Source organism: Ovis canadensis, chromosome 3, assembly GCF_042477335.2.
Source record: "Ovis canadensis isolate MfBH-ARS-UI-01 breed Bighorn chromosome 3, ARS-UI_OviCan_v2, whole genome shotgun sequence".
Taxonomy (NCBI): domain Eukaryota; kingdom Metazoa; phylum Chordata; class Mammalia; order Artiodactyla; family Bovidae; genus Ovis; species Ovis canadensis.
The window spans coordinates 69,107,140-69,122,638 of record NC_091247.1 but is presented as its reverse complement, the minus strand read 5'-3'; the positions used below and the strand labels follow the sequence as shown (position 1 = coordinate 69,122,638).

The 15,499-nt window shown below is 41.8% G+C and overlaps 1 protein-coding gene across 3 annotated transcripts in view; it reads right to left on the bottom strand.

The window, feature by feature from the left end:
• The window catches only part of RTN4 (reticulon 4), a 74,833-nt gene extending 60,744 nt beyond the window's left edge, over nucleotides 1–14,089 (bottom strand). For all 3 annotated transcript variants that reach the window (XM_069583326.1, XM_069583327.1, XM_069583328.1), the window contains exon 1: nucleotides 12,748–14,089. In XM_069583326.1, the coding sequence (XP_069439427.1) occupies nucleotides 12,748–13,312 (565 nt within the window). In that variant the 5' untranslated portion in view covers nucleotides 13,313–14,089. The remainder of the gene's footprint in view (nucleotides 1–12,747) is intronic.
• Between the last annotated feature and the right edge of the window lie 1,410 nt (nucleotides 14,090–15,499).

Genomic DNA, 15,499 nt, shown 5'->3' with positions numbered 1-15,499 from the left:
ATCAAAGTGATTGTCAGCAACCGTCTGCCAAAATGAAACTATCACCATATCCATGACAAGCAGTATAAAATTTAAAAATTACTGGACAAAAAAAGAAGCAAGAAAATGAGAATAAGAAAAAACAGCCAATGTAAACAAAAAGAAATAGTGTAAATGCTGGATTAACGAATATTAATTGGAATTAAAATAGCTTTCAAAAATTCCTAAATATGTACAGTAAAAGACCAACATAATGAGTGAACAGAGAATCTTGATAGAAAAACACAGACTAGAAAAAGAACCAAATGGAAATGCTATAACTGAAAATTCAGTTCAGTTCAGTCACTCAGTCATGTCCGACTCTTTGCGACCCCATGAATCACAGCACACCAGGCCTCCCTGTCCATCACCAACTCCTGGAGTTTACCCACTCATGTCCATCAAGTCAGTGATGCCATCTAGCCATCTCATCCTCTGTCATCCCCTTCTCCTCCTGCCCCCAATCCCTCCCAGAATCAGGGACTTTTCCATTGAGTCAACTCTTCGCGAGTTGGCCATGAAGTGGCCAAAGTACTGGAATTTCAGCTTCAGCATCAGTCCTTCCAATGAACACCCAGGACTGATCTCCTTTAGGGTGGACTGGTTGGATCTCCCTGCAGTCCGAGGGACTCTCAAGAGTCTTCTCCAACACCACAGTTCAAAAGCATCAATTCTTCAGCACTCAGCTTTCTTCACAGTCCAACTCTCACATCCATACATGACCACTGGAAAAACCATAGCCTTGAGTAGATGGACCTTTGTGGCAAAGTAATGTCTCTGCTTTTGAATATGCTATCTAGGTTGGTCATAATTTTCCTTCCAAGGAGTAAGCGTCTTTTAATTTCATGGCTGAAATCACCATCTGCAGTGATTTTAGAGCCCAAAAAATTAAGGTCTGACACTGTTTTCATTGTTTCCCCATCTATTTGCCATGAAGTGATGGGACCGGATGCCATGATCTTCGTTTTCTGAATGTTGAGCTTTAAGCCAACTTTTTCTCTCCTCTTTCACTTTCATCAACAGGCTTTTTAGCTCCTCTTCACTTTCTGCCATAAGGGTGGTCTCATTTGTATATCTGAGGTTATTGATATTTCTTCCAGCAGTCTTGATTCCAGCTTGTGCTTCTTCCAGCCCAGCGTTTCTCATGATGTACTCTGCATAAGTTAAATAAGCAGGGTGACAATATACAGCCTTGACGTACTCCTTTTCCTATTTGAAACCAGTCTGTTGTTCCATGTCCAAACTGTTGCTTCCTGACCTGCATATAGGTTTCTCAAGAGGCAGGTCAGGTGGTCTGGTATTCTCATCTCTTTCAGAATTTTCCACAGTTTATTGTGATCCACACAGTCAAAGTATATGTAAAATGGGGTCCTCCCAAAAGACAATAATATAGGGGGAAAAATTATGATTATTAATGGCCTAAAATTTGACAATCGTGATAGAAAATACCAGCCACCGAAGCTCAATGAACTACAAGCAGGATAAACACAAAACCACAAAGAGATAACTGTAGAGATCAAATTACTGAAAACCAAAAACAGAGAAAAATCTTAAAAACAAAGGGAAAGGGCAGGCAAACAATATTAAGAATGACCTACTTCTCAATTGGAAACAATGTAACCCAAAAGATAATAGAACATTCTTTAAAATGATGAAGGAAAAAAAAGTGAAAACCTAGTGAATTGAGCACAGTCAACCCTTTGTTGTTGTCCAGTCACTAAGTCATGTCAGAGTCTTTGTGACCCCATGGACTGGGGCACACCAGGCTTCCCTGTCCTTCACTATCTCCCAGAGTTTGCTTAAACTCACTTCCATTGATTTAGTGATGTTATCCAACCATCTCTTCCTCTGTCACTCCCTTCTCCTCCTGAGCTCCATCTTTTCCCAGCATCAGGGTCTTTTCCAATGAGTCTTTCACATCAGGTGGCCAAAGTATTGGAGCTTCAGCATCAGTCCTTCCAATGAGTATTCAGGGTTGATTTCCTTTAGGATTGACTGGTTTGATCTCCCTGCAGTCCAAAGGCTCAAGAGCCTTCTCCAGCACCACAATTTGAAAGCACCAAATCATGGGCGCTCAGTCTTCTTTAAGGTCCAACTCTCAGATTCACACATGACTACTGGAAAAACCACAGCTTGGACTATACGGATCCTTGCTGGCAACGTTATGTCTCTCTGCTTTTTAATATGCTGTCTAGGTTTATCATAGCTTTCCTTCCAAGGAGCAGCTGCAGTCACCATCCTCAGTGATTTTGGACCCCAAGAAAATAAAATTTGCCACTGTTTCCACTTGTCCCTCTTCTATTCACCGTGAAGTGATGGGACATGATCTTAGCTTTCTGAATAATGAGTTTTTAAGCCAGCTTTTTCACTCTCCTCTTTCACCCTCATCAAGAGGCTCTTTAGTTTCTCTTCATTTTCTGCCGCAGAGGGGTTATCATTGGCCTATCTGAGAGTGTTGATATCTCTCCCTGCAATCTTGATTCCACATTGTGATTCATCCAGCCTGGCATTTCACATGTTGTCTATGGTGGCTCAGACGGTTAAGCATCTGTCCACAATGCAGGAGACCAGGGTTCGATCCCTGGGTTGGGAAGATCCCCTGGAGAAGGAAACGGCAATCCACTCCAGTACTATTGCCTGGAAAATCCCATGGAGAGAGGAGCCTGGTAGGCTATAGTCCATGGGGTCGCAACGAGTCGGACACGACTGAGTGACTTCACTTCACTTCACTCTGCACATAAGCTAAATAAGCAAGTGACAATACACAGCCTTGACACACTCCTTTCCCAATTCTGAACCACTGATTCCTTAATGCCAATCTACTCACTAAACTGATAAACTGAAAGTCAGTACTTACAGAACTGGGCAAGTGCAGAGGAACCAAACATTCCAGTCCCCCAACATACTGAATACACTATCAGGTGAGGTCAAACAAAGCAACCCTATGCCACCTCGTTTCAGCTCCCATACAGTCAACAAGTATTCTTTTAGCAGTCTATTCAGTGCCCCACTGTTCACATTTCTATGCTTTTTGTTGGTGATTCTGATGTGGGCCCTAAGCACAGTGTTGAAGTACTATCTCGTGTTCTTAAGAGCAAGATGATGATGTACCTTACAGAGCAAACACATGTTTTAGTTTAAACATGGTTCATTCAGACATGAGTTACAGTACTCTTGGCCATGAGTTCAATGTTCATGAGTCTACAATATATATTAAATAATGTGTTTCTTTAAATAGAAACACACCTAAAATAAAGTTATATACTTATCATTAACAAAAACGCTATGAGGTTCACAGGAACCTAACCCTGTACTTCCCCAAGTGACAATGATTCAGTCAGAGTCTGCTAATTCAGTACCTTCTGTGATTTTATAGACCATAATTATTACAAACAATAAAATTAACTGTATTCTTCAAAAAAATCCTTCAAAAATAAAGATGAATTAAGATATTAGAGATAAAAGATGAAAATAAAAAATGAAAGATTTCATCACCAAAAAACCAGAACAAGGAATGTTAAATGAAGGTCTTCAGAAAGAAGGAAAAAAGATACCATATAGAAACCCGAATCTTCATAAAGGAATGAAGAAGGGCAGAAATGGTAAATGTATGAGTAGATACAAAATAATCTCACTTCCTAATTTCCTTAGAGAAAAGGTAAGTATATGAGTAAATATAAAGTATTCTCATATCTTAATTTCTTTCAAGAATAACTGATTTTTGAAGCTTAAGTAACTACAATAGAGAGAGAATTAAAATGACAATGACAATAAAAGCACAAAGGGTGGAAGGAATATACAGAAGTACAAAAAAAAAGCAGATGGAACTCAGAGAAAAGAGACTTAAATGAGCTATACTAATAATTACACTGACTGTAGTAAACTGCTCCAATTAAAAGGCAGAGATTTTCAGACTAGATGAAAACCCTTCTATATGCCACTTACAGGACACACACTTTAAATATAAAAACACAGGAAGATTACAAGTAAAAGGATGTGAAAGGATATACGATCCAAGTACCTATCCTACAAAATCTAGAATGGCAATATTAATATTGAGCAAAACAGATTCAAACAAAAAAAAGTATTACCTTGAGATTACCAGAGGTAAACAGGAGCATTTGATAATGATAAAAGAGCAGTAAGACATATGCTAAATAGATATATAACAATGCTAAAGGTTACACAGGAAAGGTGTAATGAAAAATCACGAAGCAAAAACTAAAGGGAGACAAGGACAAATCTACAAACATTATTTAAAAATTTTAACACTCAACTCTCAGTTAACTGATAGACTAGACACACACACATACGCACATTCTATAAACAAGGATACAGACGGTTCAGACAATACCCCAACAAACTGACTTCATTACAGAGCACTCCAACCAGCAACAGAACACACATTCTGCTCAAGTGCACATGGAACGTACACCAAGAGAAACCATTTCCTGGTCTACAAAGTAAATCTCAGTCTCAGGACTGAAATCATGCAGTACGTGTTCTCTGACCACATGAATTAAGCTGAAATCAGTAAAACAGAAAAATTCTGGAAAACCCCTCAAATGTCTGGAAATTAAACACAATTCTAAATGGCTGATGCATCAAAGAATGTATCACAGGAAAAATTAAACAATAATTTAAATCAAATGATAATGGAAATCTGCAGAATACAGCTAAAGTAATGCTCAGAGAGACGTTTATAGCTCTAAATGATCTTAGAAAAAAGGGTTAAAGTTTAAAGCTTCCACCAAAGGAAACTAGGAAAAGAGCAAATAAACAATAAAAAATAAATAAAATAACAGCAGAAACCAATGATACAGGGAACATGCAAACTAAAGAGAAAAGTCAATGAAACCAAAAGTTGGTTTGTTGAAAAGACTAATAGAATTGGTAATTCCTAAAATGATTAAGAAAAAGAGAGGAAAATACATATTGGAAATAAAAGAGGGACTAGCTCTATAACTTCTAAAAAGGTCAGAGGTTACACAAACAAGTCTATGCCAATAAATTAGACAACTTAGGTTGAGTGGACAAATTCCTTAATGTTTCCTCATGAAGATGAAATAGTCAAGTTCTTTGCAAAGCATACATTTCCAAAACTGACACAAGCTGAAACAGAAGATCTGAATAGCCCTATATCACATTAAAATAGTATACCTTTAATTTAAAACCTTCTCCACACAGAGAACTCCAAGACCAGATAGCTTCACTGTGCGCATGTGTTCTCAGCCGCTTCAGCTGTGATTCTTTGCCACTTTATGGACTTTAGCCTGCCAGGCTTCTCTTTGTCTGTTGGATTCTCCAAACAAGAATACTGGAGTGGGTTGCCACTTCCTCCTCCTGGGGATCTTCCCAGCCCAGAGATCTCTTGCATTGCAAGTGGATTCTTTACCCACTTATCCACCTAGGAAGCCCCATCACTAATAAATTCTATAACACTAAGGATGCTTACACAAACTTTTTCAGTATATTAAGCAAGAGGAAGCACTTCCCAAAATATTTCACAGATTTATGCACTAATACCAAAACCAGACAGAATTATTACAAGAAAATAAAAAATACAGAAAAATAAGGACTTCCCTGGTGATCCAGTGGCTAAGACTACAAGCTCCCAATGAACTCCCAGGGGCACAGGTTTGATCCCTGGTCAGGGAATCAGATTCCACAGCTTGCAACTAAAGATCCTGCATGTTGTAACAAAGATCCAGCTCAGCCAAATCAGTCAAACACACACACACACAATGAGAAGAAAAGAAACAAAGCTATTTTTAAAAAAATAGAGAAAAATATTCCTTACACAAGCCATGCAAAATTGTTAGCAAAATATCAGCTAACTGAATTCAGAAATTGGTAGAATAACACTCTCAATTTAGTAACGATGTTAATTAGTTGAGACTGAGAAGTTCTAAAGACTTTGTGAAAGGGACTTACATGATAGGTTTAGGTATATTTAATAAACTTCCTTAGAACAAAGATGAACAGAATTTTAAACAAGTAAATTCCCTCTGAGACCAAAGACTCCAGTAGATTTTTAAAAATCGTTAATGCTTTAGGTCAGCTTCACCTAGGGCTGTCAGTATACTAAGATAAATAAATTTAATAATGGTGCCTTCAATTAGTGAAGTTTATAAGTCAATCTATAAAGTTCAGGAGGAAAAAAGTTTTTTTCTCTTTCACAAAAGCAGCTGACAGGTTTGTAAATATATGATTGTTCCTACAGTAAAACCACAGGAGTCCTCTGGTTTTAAGACAGCAGAAAATATTTCACAGGAAGGGGCTTGTATTCTTTCCTTATCTGCCACATGTACCTCTCATAACTACAGTCTCTACTCATCTTTAAGTCTCCACACTCAGCTCTAAACCTGGTTTTAAAAAGGAGTATGCTAACTTTCCTTAATATTGAACTCCCAAGAGACCACCAATATGACCAGCCTACTGCCAAATCTGTTTGAACAAAACTGTATAAGCCTTCATCTATCGTAATAAGAACACGTCATTAAAGAAGTAATTTTTAGAGAGCCACATAAGGATTCAGAGACTGCTGAAAAGATAATCCAATCTTTAGCAGCTACAGCTCCTACTACAGGAGTAGGAGTAACATCTACTGTACTACTGTTTGGCATTATCTACCAACATTTTCAACGCTTACACCCTTTGAATCAGTAATTCCACTTATGCAAATTTATTCTACAACACACAACAGCATGTATTTGCAAAGAAGTATATACAAAGGTGTTCGCAACAATGTTCCTTATAACAGAAAAAGCTGAAAAATAACCTAATTAACTATCAGTAAAAGACTGGTTAAATAAAAGAGTACATCCATATACTTTGCATTTTTAAATAAATTAATGCTTTAATTCGTAAGACTTGGGTTTTTCTTTTCTTTCTGGCCACACCACAGTGCGGAACTTCCCTGACCAGGGACTGAACACGTGCCCGCTGCAGTGGAAGCACAGTCTCAACCACTGGCAACCAGGAAATTACCAAGACTCAGGACTCCTATTTGAGAGAGAATATTTCAGTACTTCTAGAGCCATACTCCTTGGAAGGAAAGTTATGACCAACCTAGATAGCATATTCAAAAGCAAAGACATTACTTTGCCAACAAAGGTCCGTCCAGTCAAGGCTATGGTGTTTCCAGTGGTCATGTGTGGATGTGAGAGTTGGACTGTGAAGAAAGCTGAGAGCCGAAGAATTGATGCTTTTGAACTGTGGTGTTGGAGGAGACTCTTGAGAGTCCCTTGGACTGCAAGGACATCCAACCACTCCATTCTAAAGGAGATCAGTCCTGGGTGTTCTTTGGAAAGAATGATGCTAAAGCTGAAACTCCAATACTTTGGCCACCTCATGCAAAGAGCTGACTCATTGGAAAAGATTCTGATGCTGGAAGGGATTGGGGGCAGGAGAAGAAGGGGATGACAGAGGATGAGATGGCTGGATGGCATCACCAACTCGATGGACGTGAGTTTGAGTGAACTCCAGGAGCTGGTGATGGACAAGGAGGCCTGGTGTGCTGCGATTCATGGGGTCGCAAAGAGTTGGACAGGACTGAGCGACTGAACTGAACTGAGAGCCATACAAAATACAGATCCGGATTCATCTGTAATATTAGTTCAACAAATACCTGACTGCCTATGCCACATCTAAGGGACTGTGCTCAGCAATAGAGAGATAATGCATGTAGTCCTTTCCCTCAAGGTAAAAAGGTAATACAGTCCCTTTACTCAAGGACCATATAATCTGGGGAACAGAAATGAGTGAACATACCACTCCCATATATATACTATGGTGAGGTAAGAACAGAATGTTATGGGAATGCATGAGTAAAGTGATTTAAAAATTAAAAATCACCATTCCAAGAAACAAAAAATCATTAGTGTAAATGTGAAATTATCAATTCCTCCTTTAGAGCTGAAAGAATGATGAGGCCTTCAGTCTGAGAAAACTCTAGCATCAGTAGAGCTGGGTCCTCCCACAGTGCATGCCTGTGTCCTGCATTAGCTAGCCACAAAGGTCACACTCACCCACTTAAACACTGGTGATGAATTATGGTTCTGCTCTTATAGTTCCCATCCCTGGGGCTGTCACCCCCAGAGGAATCTTCTAGGGTCTATATTTAGAAACAGGAATAAAAATTCTCAAATAATACACTATAAGAACAGTGTATCTACCAACATTTGCTTCTACTTCAAGGTCCCATGGTAAAAATCAAGAAATATCATCCATTTGGTTGGTACTTTTATTCTGGGCTAGCAAAGGACCTTTAAAATGTGCCATTTAAACTGGGGCTTTGCAACCGCAGTGTTTCAAATAATCTGTTTTTAAGTATATTATGAAATAACCACACATAATACAGAGCCAATTATTAGACAATAGCTGTGTGCGTGCTAAGTCACTTGAGTCATGTCAGACTCTTTGCCACCCTATTGTAGCCTGCCAGGCTCCTCTGTCCATGGGATTCTCCAGGCGAGAATACTGGAGTGGGTTGTCCATGCCCTCCTCCAGGGGATCTTTCCAACCCAGGGATCAAACCTGAGTCTCTTACGTCTCCTGCAATAGCAGGCAGTCCTTTACCACTAGCGCCACCTGGGAAGCAAGCACACACAGATAACATAGTAATTTTCCAAGTTTACAGAAACAGAGTGTTAAGATAGCATGTTTCTAAATGTTTTCTCACATAATTAGATAGTTATTAAAGGTTCAGTATAACTTCATCACTTCATTTTAAAAAGGATTTGAGGAAGCTTGTTAGTTACTAAAAAGAACTATAAATTTGATACTGAGCTTCCTAGGAACCCATCTGAAAAGTAATTCACTTTATCCATAAGTCAGACGTGACTTAGCAACTAAACAACAACAAGCACACCACCTGTTCCCAACTTTTATTCCTAGTCAGAAAATTAGAAATAGTTAACAAGAGAATTATTCAGAACCTCTATATCCATCAGTTTCATTCCTTGTTAACATTTTCTAGATAAAAATGAAGGGAGGATGGGAAACAGATTTTGACAAAACATCTCTTTCTTTGGCGACAACTACTTCCTGGGAATGTCACATCACTGTTCACTTGAACTTTATGTTAAAGACTAATATTTAAACTATATAAACTATATATCACTCAGAATCTTTTAATACTCCTATCATGTGCTTCTATACTGATATAATAATAAATGACTGTAAAAATGACTAATTATTTTTAATCCTTAAGCCATATAATGAGCAGTACTTATGCTGTACTTATGAGCAATATCCAAATCTATACAAATTTCCATTTCAACAACTTTGGATAGTCTCTGAAAATGATTTAAAACCACCAACATTCTATTCTTTGTATCCATGGCCTCCAAGTCCTATCAGTTCTCTTTCATAAAACTTCTTAACCTAACTATAAAAACAGAGACTCAGAGCCAAAAAACACATCCTTCCTAAAGTTTCTTATATTCCTCCCTATACTCCACTTCCACTAAATGAACGAGTGCAGGCTCTACTCACCTCTCTCAGAACTACTGTGAAAGATTTCTAAATAGTTCCCATTTTCTCTTTCCAACCTATCTTGAAAATTGCCAATTCACTTTTCTAACACTGCTTTCATTATTCCATGCCTCAGTTCAATAATTTTTGATGGCTTCCCAATGCTGAATTCAGGAAAAGGATGATAAATAATGAAATAACATCATATTTTTGAAAAAAAAAACAACGAAAACATTTTTTGCCTCATAATTTAAATTGCCAAGTGCAAGGGCAACTATGGATGGCAGAACATGAATAAAAGCAGGATGATAAAACCCTATATCCTTAACTTGGCATCCGACATGTTTCAGAATCCAGATCTACCACACATTTTACTGGTTTAAAGAATATGTCCAGAGATCAGCTCAACGCCATCCTTAATGAATGGTCTGCATCTCTCAACTCAAATTTCTATCCGGTTTCCCTTGCATGTTCTCAAAGCCTACGTTAAACAACCATCATTTTAACCTGAAGCCAATGTTTCTCCATAAAAAACACTCAGCAGGGGAAAGACTTCAGTCTTTCAGCATGGCGATGCTCCAAGCACTGATATAACAGCAAACAGCAAAATCACAATTTCTCAAATAAGGGAAATCAGCACTTACTCAAGAAGAGGTTAAACAACAATACGAAATACACAAGTGTCAGGGATCTACCATATGCAGTAACATAAACTGTCCTCCAGTCAGACTGATTTATGTTTCTAACTATGCTCTGCACATTTCCCACCTCTTTGTCTTTACTCACGTCCATCCTTTTAGTTTCTCTCAATCTTCAAAACTGTATTTCTGCTCCAAAACCCCAATATAATTAAGGAGCACATTTCTAAAATAAACAATCTTTCAAAAAGCGAAAATGTTTACCATGGCCTATTAGAGACCTCAAATGACCTAAGTATAGTCTACCACCCCACTCTCTCCTTAGCTTTCTTACTAGTCTTCTCACGAGCTTCTCAAACATACATTACTGCCGCAGGGCTTTTGCCTCCCAGGAGCTTCTTGGAAATTTTTTATATCTGCAGCTTAAATCTCACCTCCTCAGAAAGGCCTTTCTCAGTGCCACCCTATGTAAAAAGGTTCCCACACATCTCAATAATTTTCCACATCATCCTTCCTATGCTGCTCATAACACTTAACACTATTCTCAGTTCCTTAATCAGGTGTTTATTATCCGTACTCCTCTCATGGGGAACACATCTGTCTTGCTGACTGCTCTATTTTCCTAGCCTAGAATAGTGCCTCTGTAGGTAAATCAATAACCAGCTGCAGGAAAGAACTGTTAAGAAAGCCAGACTCAGTGACATGGTTTAACTATCTGACCATAATCACAGTGTTCCTTTATGTCCTAAAGGAACTAAAATTTCTAGACAGGCAACATCAATACAGAATTAGGGAGCCATGTAAAGATAGAATCGCTAAGTGACTCAATATTCTCTCCTTTGTCTTCCAAAGTTAGTATTCCTAAAGTCAAAATACAGAAAGAATGCTGTCACCTCCTGACTCTCCAAGGTTCAAAGCACAGAACTCTTTTGTTGCCACATAGGAATACAATATGAAAAATCAGTTTGCTTTTCTTAATCATTAAATTTATCATTTGTAAATGTCTTATTATTTGATATTTTCCAACCTCACTTTAGTTTCTCGAAATGTGTTTTCACTCATAAAAAGGAAAACTTGAGTTACTTCTCACATTCTAATTATCTGTAGTGTAGTAATTAATGTTTTGAGTAATGCAGTGGGGTATGTCGATATCACTATTGACTTATTTTTCTTCCTTGTGGTGCAGGAGTGAGCCGAAGAAAAGAAAATTCTTCCATGATCTCCCACTGAGTATCTTTTTCTAGAAAAACAACCGGCTCTAAAATCCTACAAGGCTATGACAATTTCTCACCAGACTGTTACACTACCTGATTCTTGATCCTTGCCTATTTACACATAAAGGTCCTACTTCTAGTGCGACGCTTTCTGTCCCCAAACTAACAAGCTACTTGTTAATAAGTTAATTAACGTGTCTAATAGGATGAATTCTCAACCTCTAACAAACTTTTTTCTCTTCCAAAATAAACAATCTCCCAAAATGAAAAGGATAATAAAACAATTTTTCCTAATAACAGTAATAACAATCAGGTGCTGGTAAATGAAAAGATTTGAAAACTATTTACGGACAATGCAAATCTGTCTCTGCAGCCCTAAAATATATTACTTCTACGAAACAGTATTTCTAACCAACAGATGAAAACGTCTGTCTGAAAACATTTCATGAAGTCCCATGGTAAATCTGCCAGAAGTTCAACTGTCCTCTTCCCGCCAGGGAATCCACAGGTTTCCCCTTCTTTGGGAATGTCAACCATTTTGCCTTTTCCTTTTATCTCTACGATTCAATTACGATGCATTGAGACTAAACCTGTGCATCCTAACAACTGTTCCCCTCCTTCTGCGGCAGAGCTCCCGGCAGAACTGCGCCCCCTTGGAACACGGTGCCCAGGTCCCATTTCCCCGGCGCCGTTAAGCTGGTGGTAAATAGCCACATCACAACCCGGGTAAACTGGGCGGTGGCAGGACCTCGCCGAAACTCCGCTCCGCAATTCTCCACGCGTCACACCACTGGAGGCGCTGTCCCTTCACTGCAGTCAGGTCAATGTGGACGTTTTCCACTGGACCGGCTCCCCACGAGCGCGGGGCCGGGGCGGGGGAGATGAAGAGCATGGGGCCACCCAAGCCAAGGAAGGGGTGAGGAGAGGGGCCAGGGCTGAATGCAGGCAAAGACCAGCAAGAAACTGCGTCTTTTCCCCAGGAGCAACCTAGTTGGGCAGACAAAAGATTAGGGCGCCAAGGCCTTCCATCCTCATCCCGGAACCAAGGCAGCCCGATGAATCCACACCCCTAGTTCCCTCATTACAGACCCAGTTCCTGCAAGGGGTGGGTTCCTAACTTCCCCGACCCGGTGGAATGGAGAGCAGACAGAACAACCCGGGAGCGGTCGGGGCGCACGTGCTCCCCGATACCCAGACGGACAATAAAGAGTAAGCCCGGGCTTCCTCTGCCGCCCCACCCTGCTCCCCGCGGCTCCCACCAGCGGGGGCGCCTTCGCCCAAAGATCTGCAGACAAAGCCCCCTCCGGATGGACAGAAGGGCAGGGTCCAGGCTTTAGGGGCTGCGCACAAAAGAGGGAGGGGCGCGAGGGGCGGCGCGAGGCGGAGGGCGCGGCACTCACCCACTGAGCCCGAGGAGCCCCTGCGTTTGGGCGCGGCCGGCGTGGAGGGGGGCGCGGCGGGGGCTGGGGCAGCCGGGGTCCACGAGGGCTCGGCCTGAGGGCTCACGTCGGCCGGTGGAGGAGGGGGAGGCCGGGCCGGAGGCCCCTCGTCCTCAGAGAGCTTGGAGTGCGAGTCTGCTGTAATGGAGGGTGGGGACGGCGCGGGCACCGACGACGACACGGGGCTCGGGTCCCAAGACGGCTGCCGCTCCGGAGCGGCGAGAGGCGCGGCCGGCAGTGGCCCCCTGGGCGCCGGGGGCACGAAATCATTGCCGAAGTCCAGCAGGGGCGCGCTAGCCGGGGTGGCGGCGGCTGCGGCCACCTGGGCCGCCGACAGCGCGGCGGCGGGCTTCCTCTCTAGCACCTCCAGCTCCTCCAGGTCCTCGTCCTCGTCCTCGTCTTCCTCCTCCTCCTCTTCCTCTTCGTCCTCGGGCTCCTTTACGAACTGGTACTTGAATGCGGGCTGAGGCCGAGGCGGGCTGTCCGAGGACGAGGAGACCAGAGGCGACTGGTCCATGTCTTCCATGGCTGGCAGGTCAGAGGTGATGCTGCAGCTGCTGCCTCCGCCGGAGAAGCTTCTTCTCAGAGCCGCGGGCGGTTGTGGGGGGCGGGGAGGACTGAGAGGGGCAGGGCCCAACGAGCCGAGGGACCTGCAGTGGCGACAGCTCCCGGAACAATGAGACTGCTCCTCCAGCCTCCGCGCCCGTGATGCGCCACCCGCCCCGTCCCCAGTTGCCGCCGCCGCCGCCCAGATGAGAGAAGGAGAGAGGCCAGCCGACGCTCCGCCCACTTTGGCGTGACACCCTCCCAGCCAGGGAGAGGGAGGCACTAACGCGGGAGGGAGTGAGCCAATCGGCGAAGAAATAGAGTTGACGGGCAACCAGTCGGCCCAACAGAAAAGGAAAAAGACGAAAGTGGGTGGGTCTCACTGCACTTCCTCTCTCTTACCGGCTCGGGTGGGTTCGATGGGCGGGGTTTGGAGCTGGGAACCCCACCGACTGCCTAGGGTAGTTGCGGGTCCGGCTGGGGTCTTGGTCTTGGCCCTGGCGAAGCTGGAGTCTGTGTGTTTACAGCACTGAGAAAACGAAACGACTCCCTCCCAGCACTGAGGGGTCGGAGACGTTCCTGGCACGCCACCGGAAGGGCGTTATCTTGGAGACTGGGAGTGGAAACTTTCCTCCCAGGAAAGGAAAAAACCCAGAGCGCAGGAAGGTTATGAATAACGGTACTGTGGAGTAGGCCCTAAGGATTGAAGCAAACGTTAAATTGTAGATTTCGAAATAAAAATTTGTTTTCTTTCAAACTTAAATTCCCAAGCCACCTTATCACCTTAAGGGGATCACCATCACCACCTTTAAAGAAAAAATAATATTTTTTACAGGTTTAAAGTCACTCCCAGTCTTAACTGCAGACCCTGGATGAGGTAGGCAAAACAACTAGGCTAGACGATATAGGGACTGACTGGAACAGACCATTTGATGAGTCTGTACTTCTTCAAAGAGGGCTTTGGGATCTGCACGCTGCTGGACTTAACTGGTAGAAGGATGAGTCACCCAAAAGAGGGAGGAGAGAGAGGAAAGTGGAAAGAGAAGGATGCCTTGGAAGGCAAATTTGATTCACATTGTATTTCAGTCACCTTAGGCCCATGAGTCAACATTCTGGATGATTCAGGCTTTCTGGGAGTCAGGATACATACATACTCATTTCTTTGATATGTCAAAATGAGTATAATCCCCATTCCACTTTTTCCAGAACTGGAGAGTTTAAAGAAAGTGACTGCAGAACATTTAAGTATCAGCATCCAGAGGTTTAGAGAGTCCTTTTTGTCTTTCTGATGTACTGAATATCTTCCAAAAATATCCCCTTCCTGTCTATTCTAGAGGCCCTGGAGAGAGGAGGATAGCTTGCTTTCAAGTTGCTCTCAGTCTAGGCCTGCACTATTCAAGTCCTTAGTCACTGGCTACTCCTGGCTACCGAGCACTTGAAATATGAGTCGTTTGAAATGAGATGTGCTGTAAGATTGAAATGCATACTATATTTTGAGAGTACAAAAAAAATTAAGTATCTCAGTTTTTATAGTGGTTATACTGGAATTGATAAAATTTTGGATATATTGGGATAAGTGTAATGTGTTAATTTTACTTGTTCTTTTTAATACTGCATCTAGAAAATTTTAAATATATATGTGGCTTATATTTTATTTCTGTTTGACAGTGCTAGTCTAAATTGATGATTAAGAACTGTTGATTGCCATGGAGAATCATGGATTACTTAAGCAAATTCTTAGCTTCAACTAATACTACCCTCAATTGGGGTAATTAAAAAGGAAAAGCGAGGATTGGGGGGACGGAGGAGGGACACAGAGGGGGAACACAGGAGATTTTTAGGGTAGTGAAACTGTTGTGTATGACACTGTCATGATGGATACATGACATACATTTGGCAAAACTCACAACTGTTCAAAGAGGGAATCCTAATGTAAACTGTGGGCTTCGGTGAGTAATATAATCAATATTGGTTCATCAGTTGTAACAAGCCTACCACAAGCCTAATGCAGGATGTTAGTTATAGGGGAAATTGGTTGGGAGGTAGGCATGAGAGTGTATAAGAACTCTCTTTTCTGTCAATGGGAAACAAGATTTAATTTTTAAAAACAAGCAAAGGTAAAACTAGATTTCCTGGCATTGTTACCTGATCAGGTTAGTTATTAGTT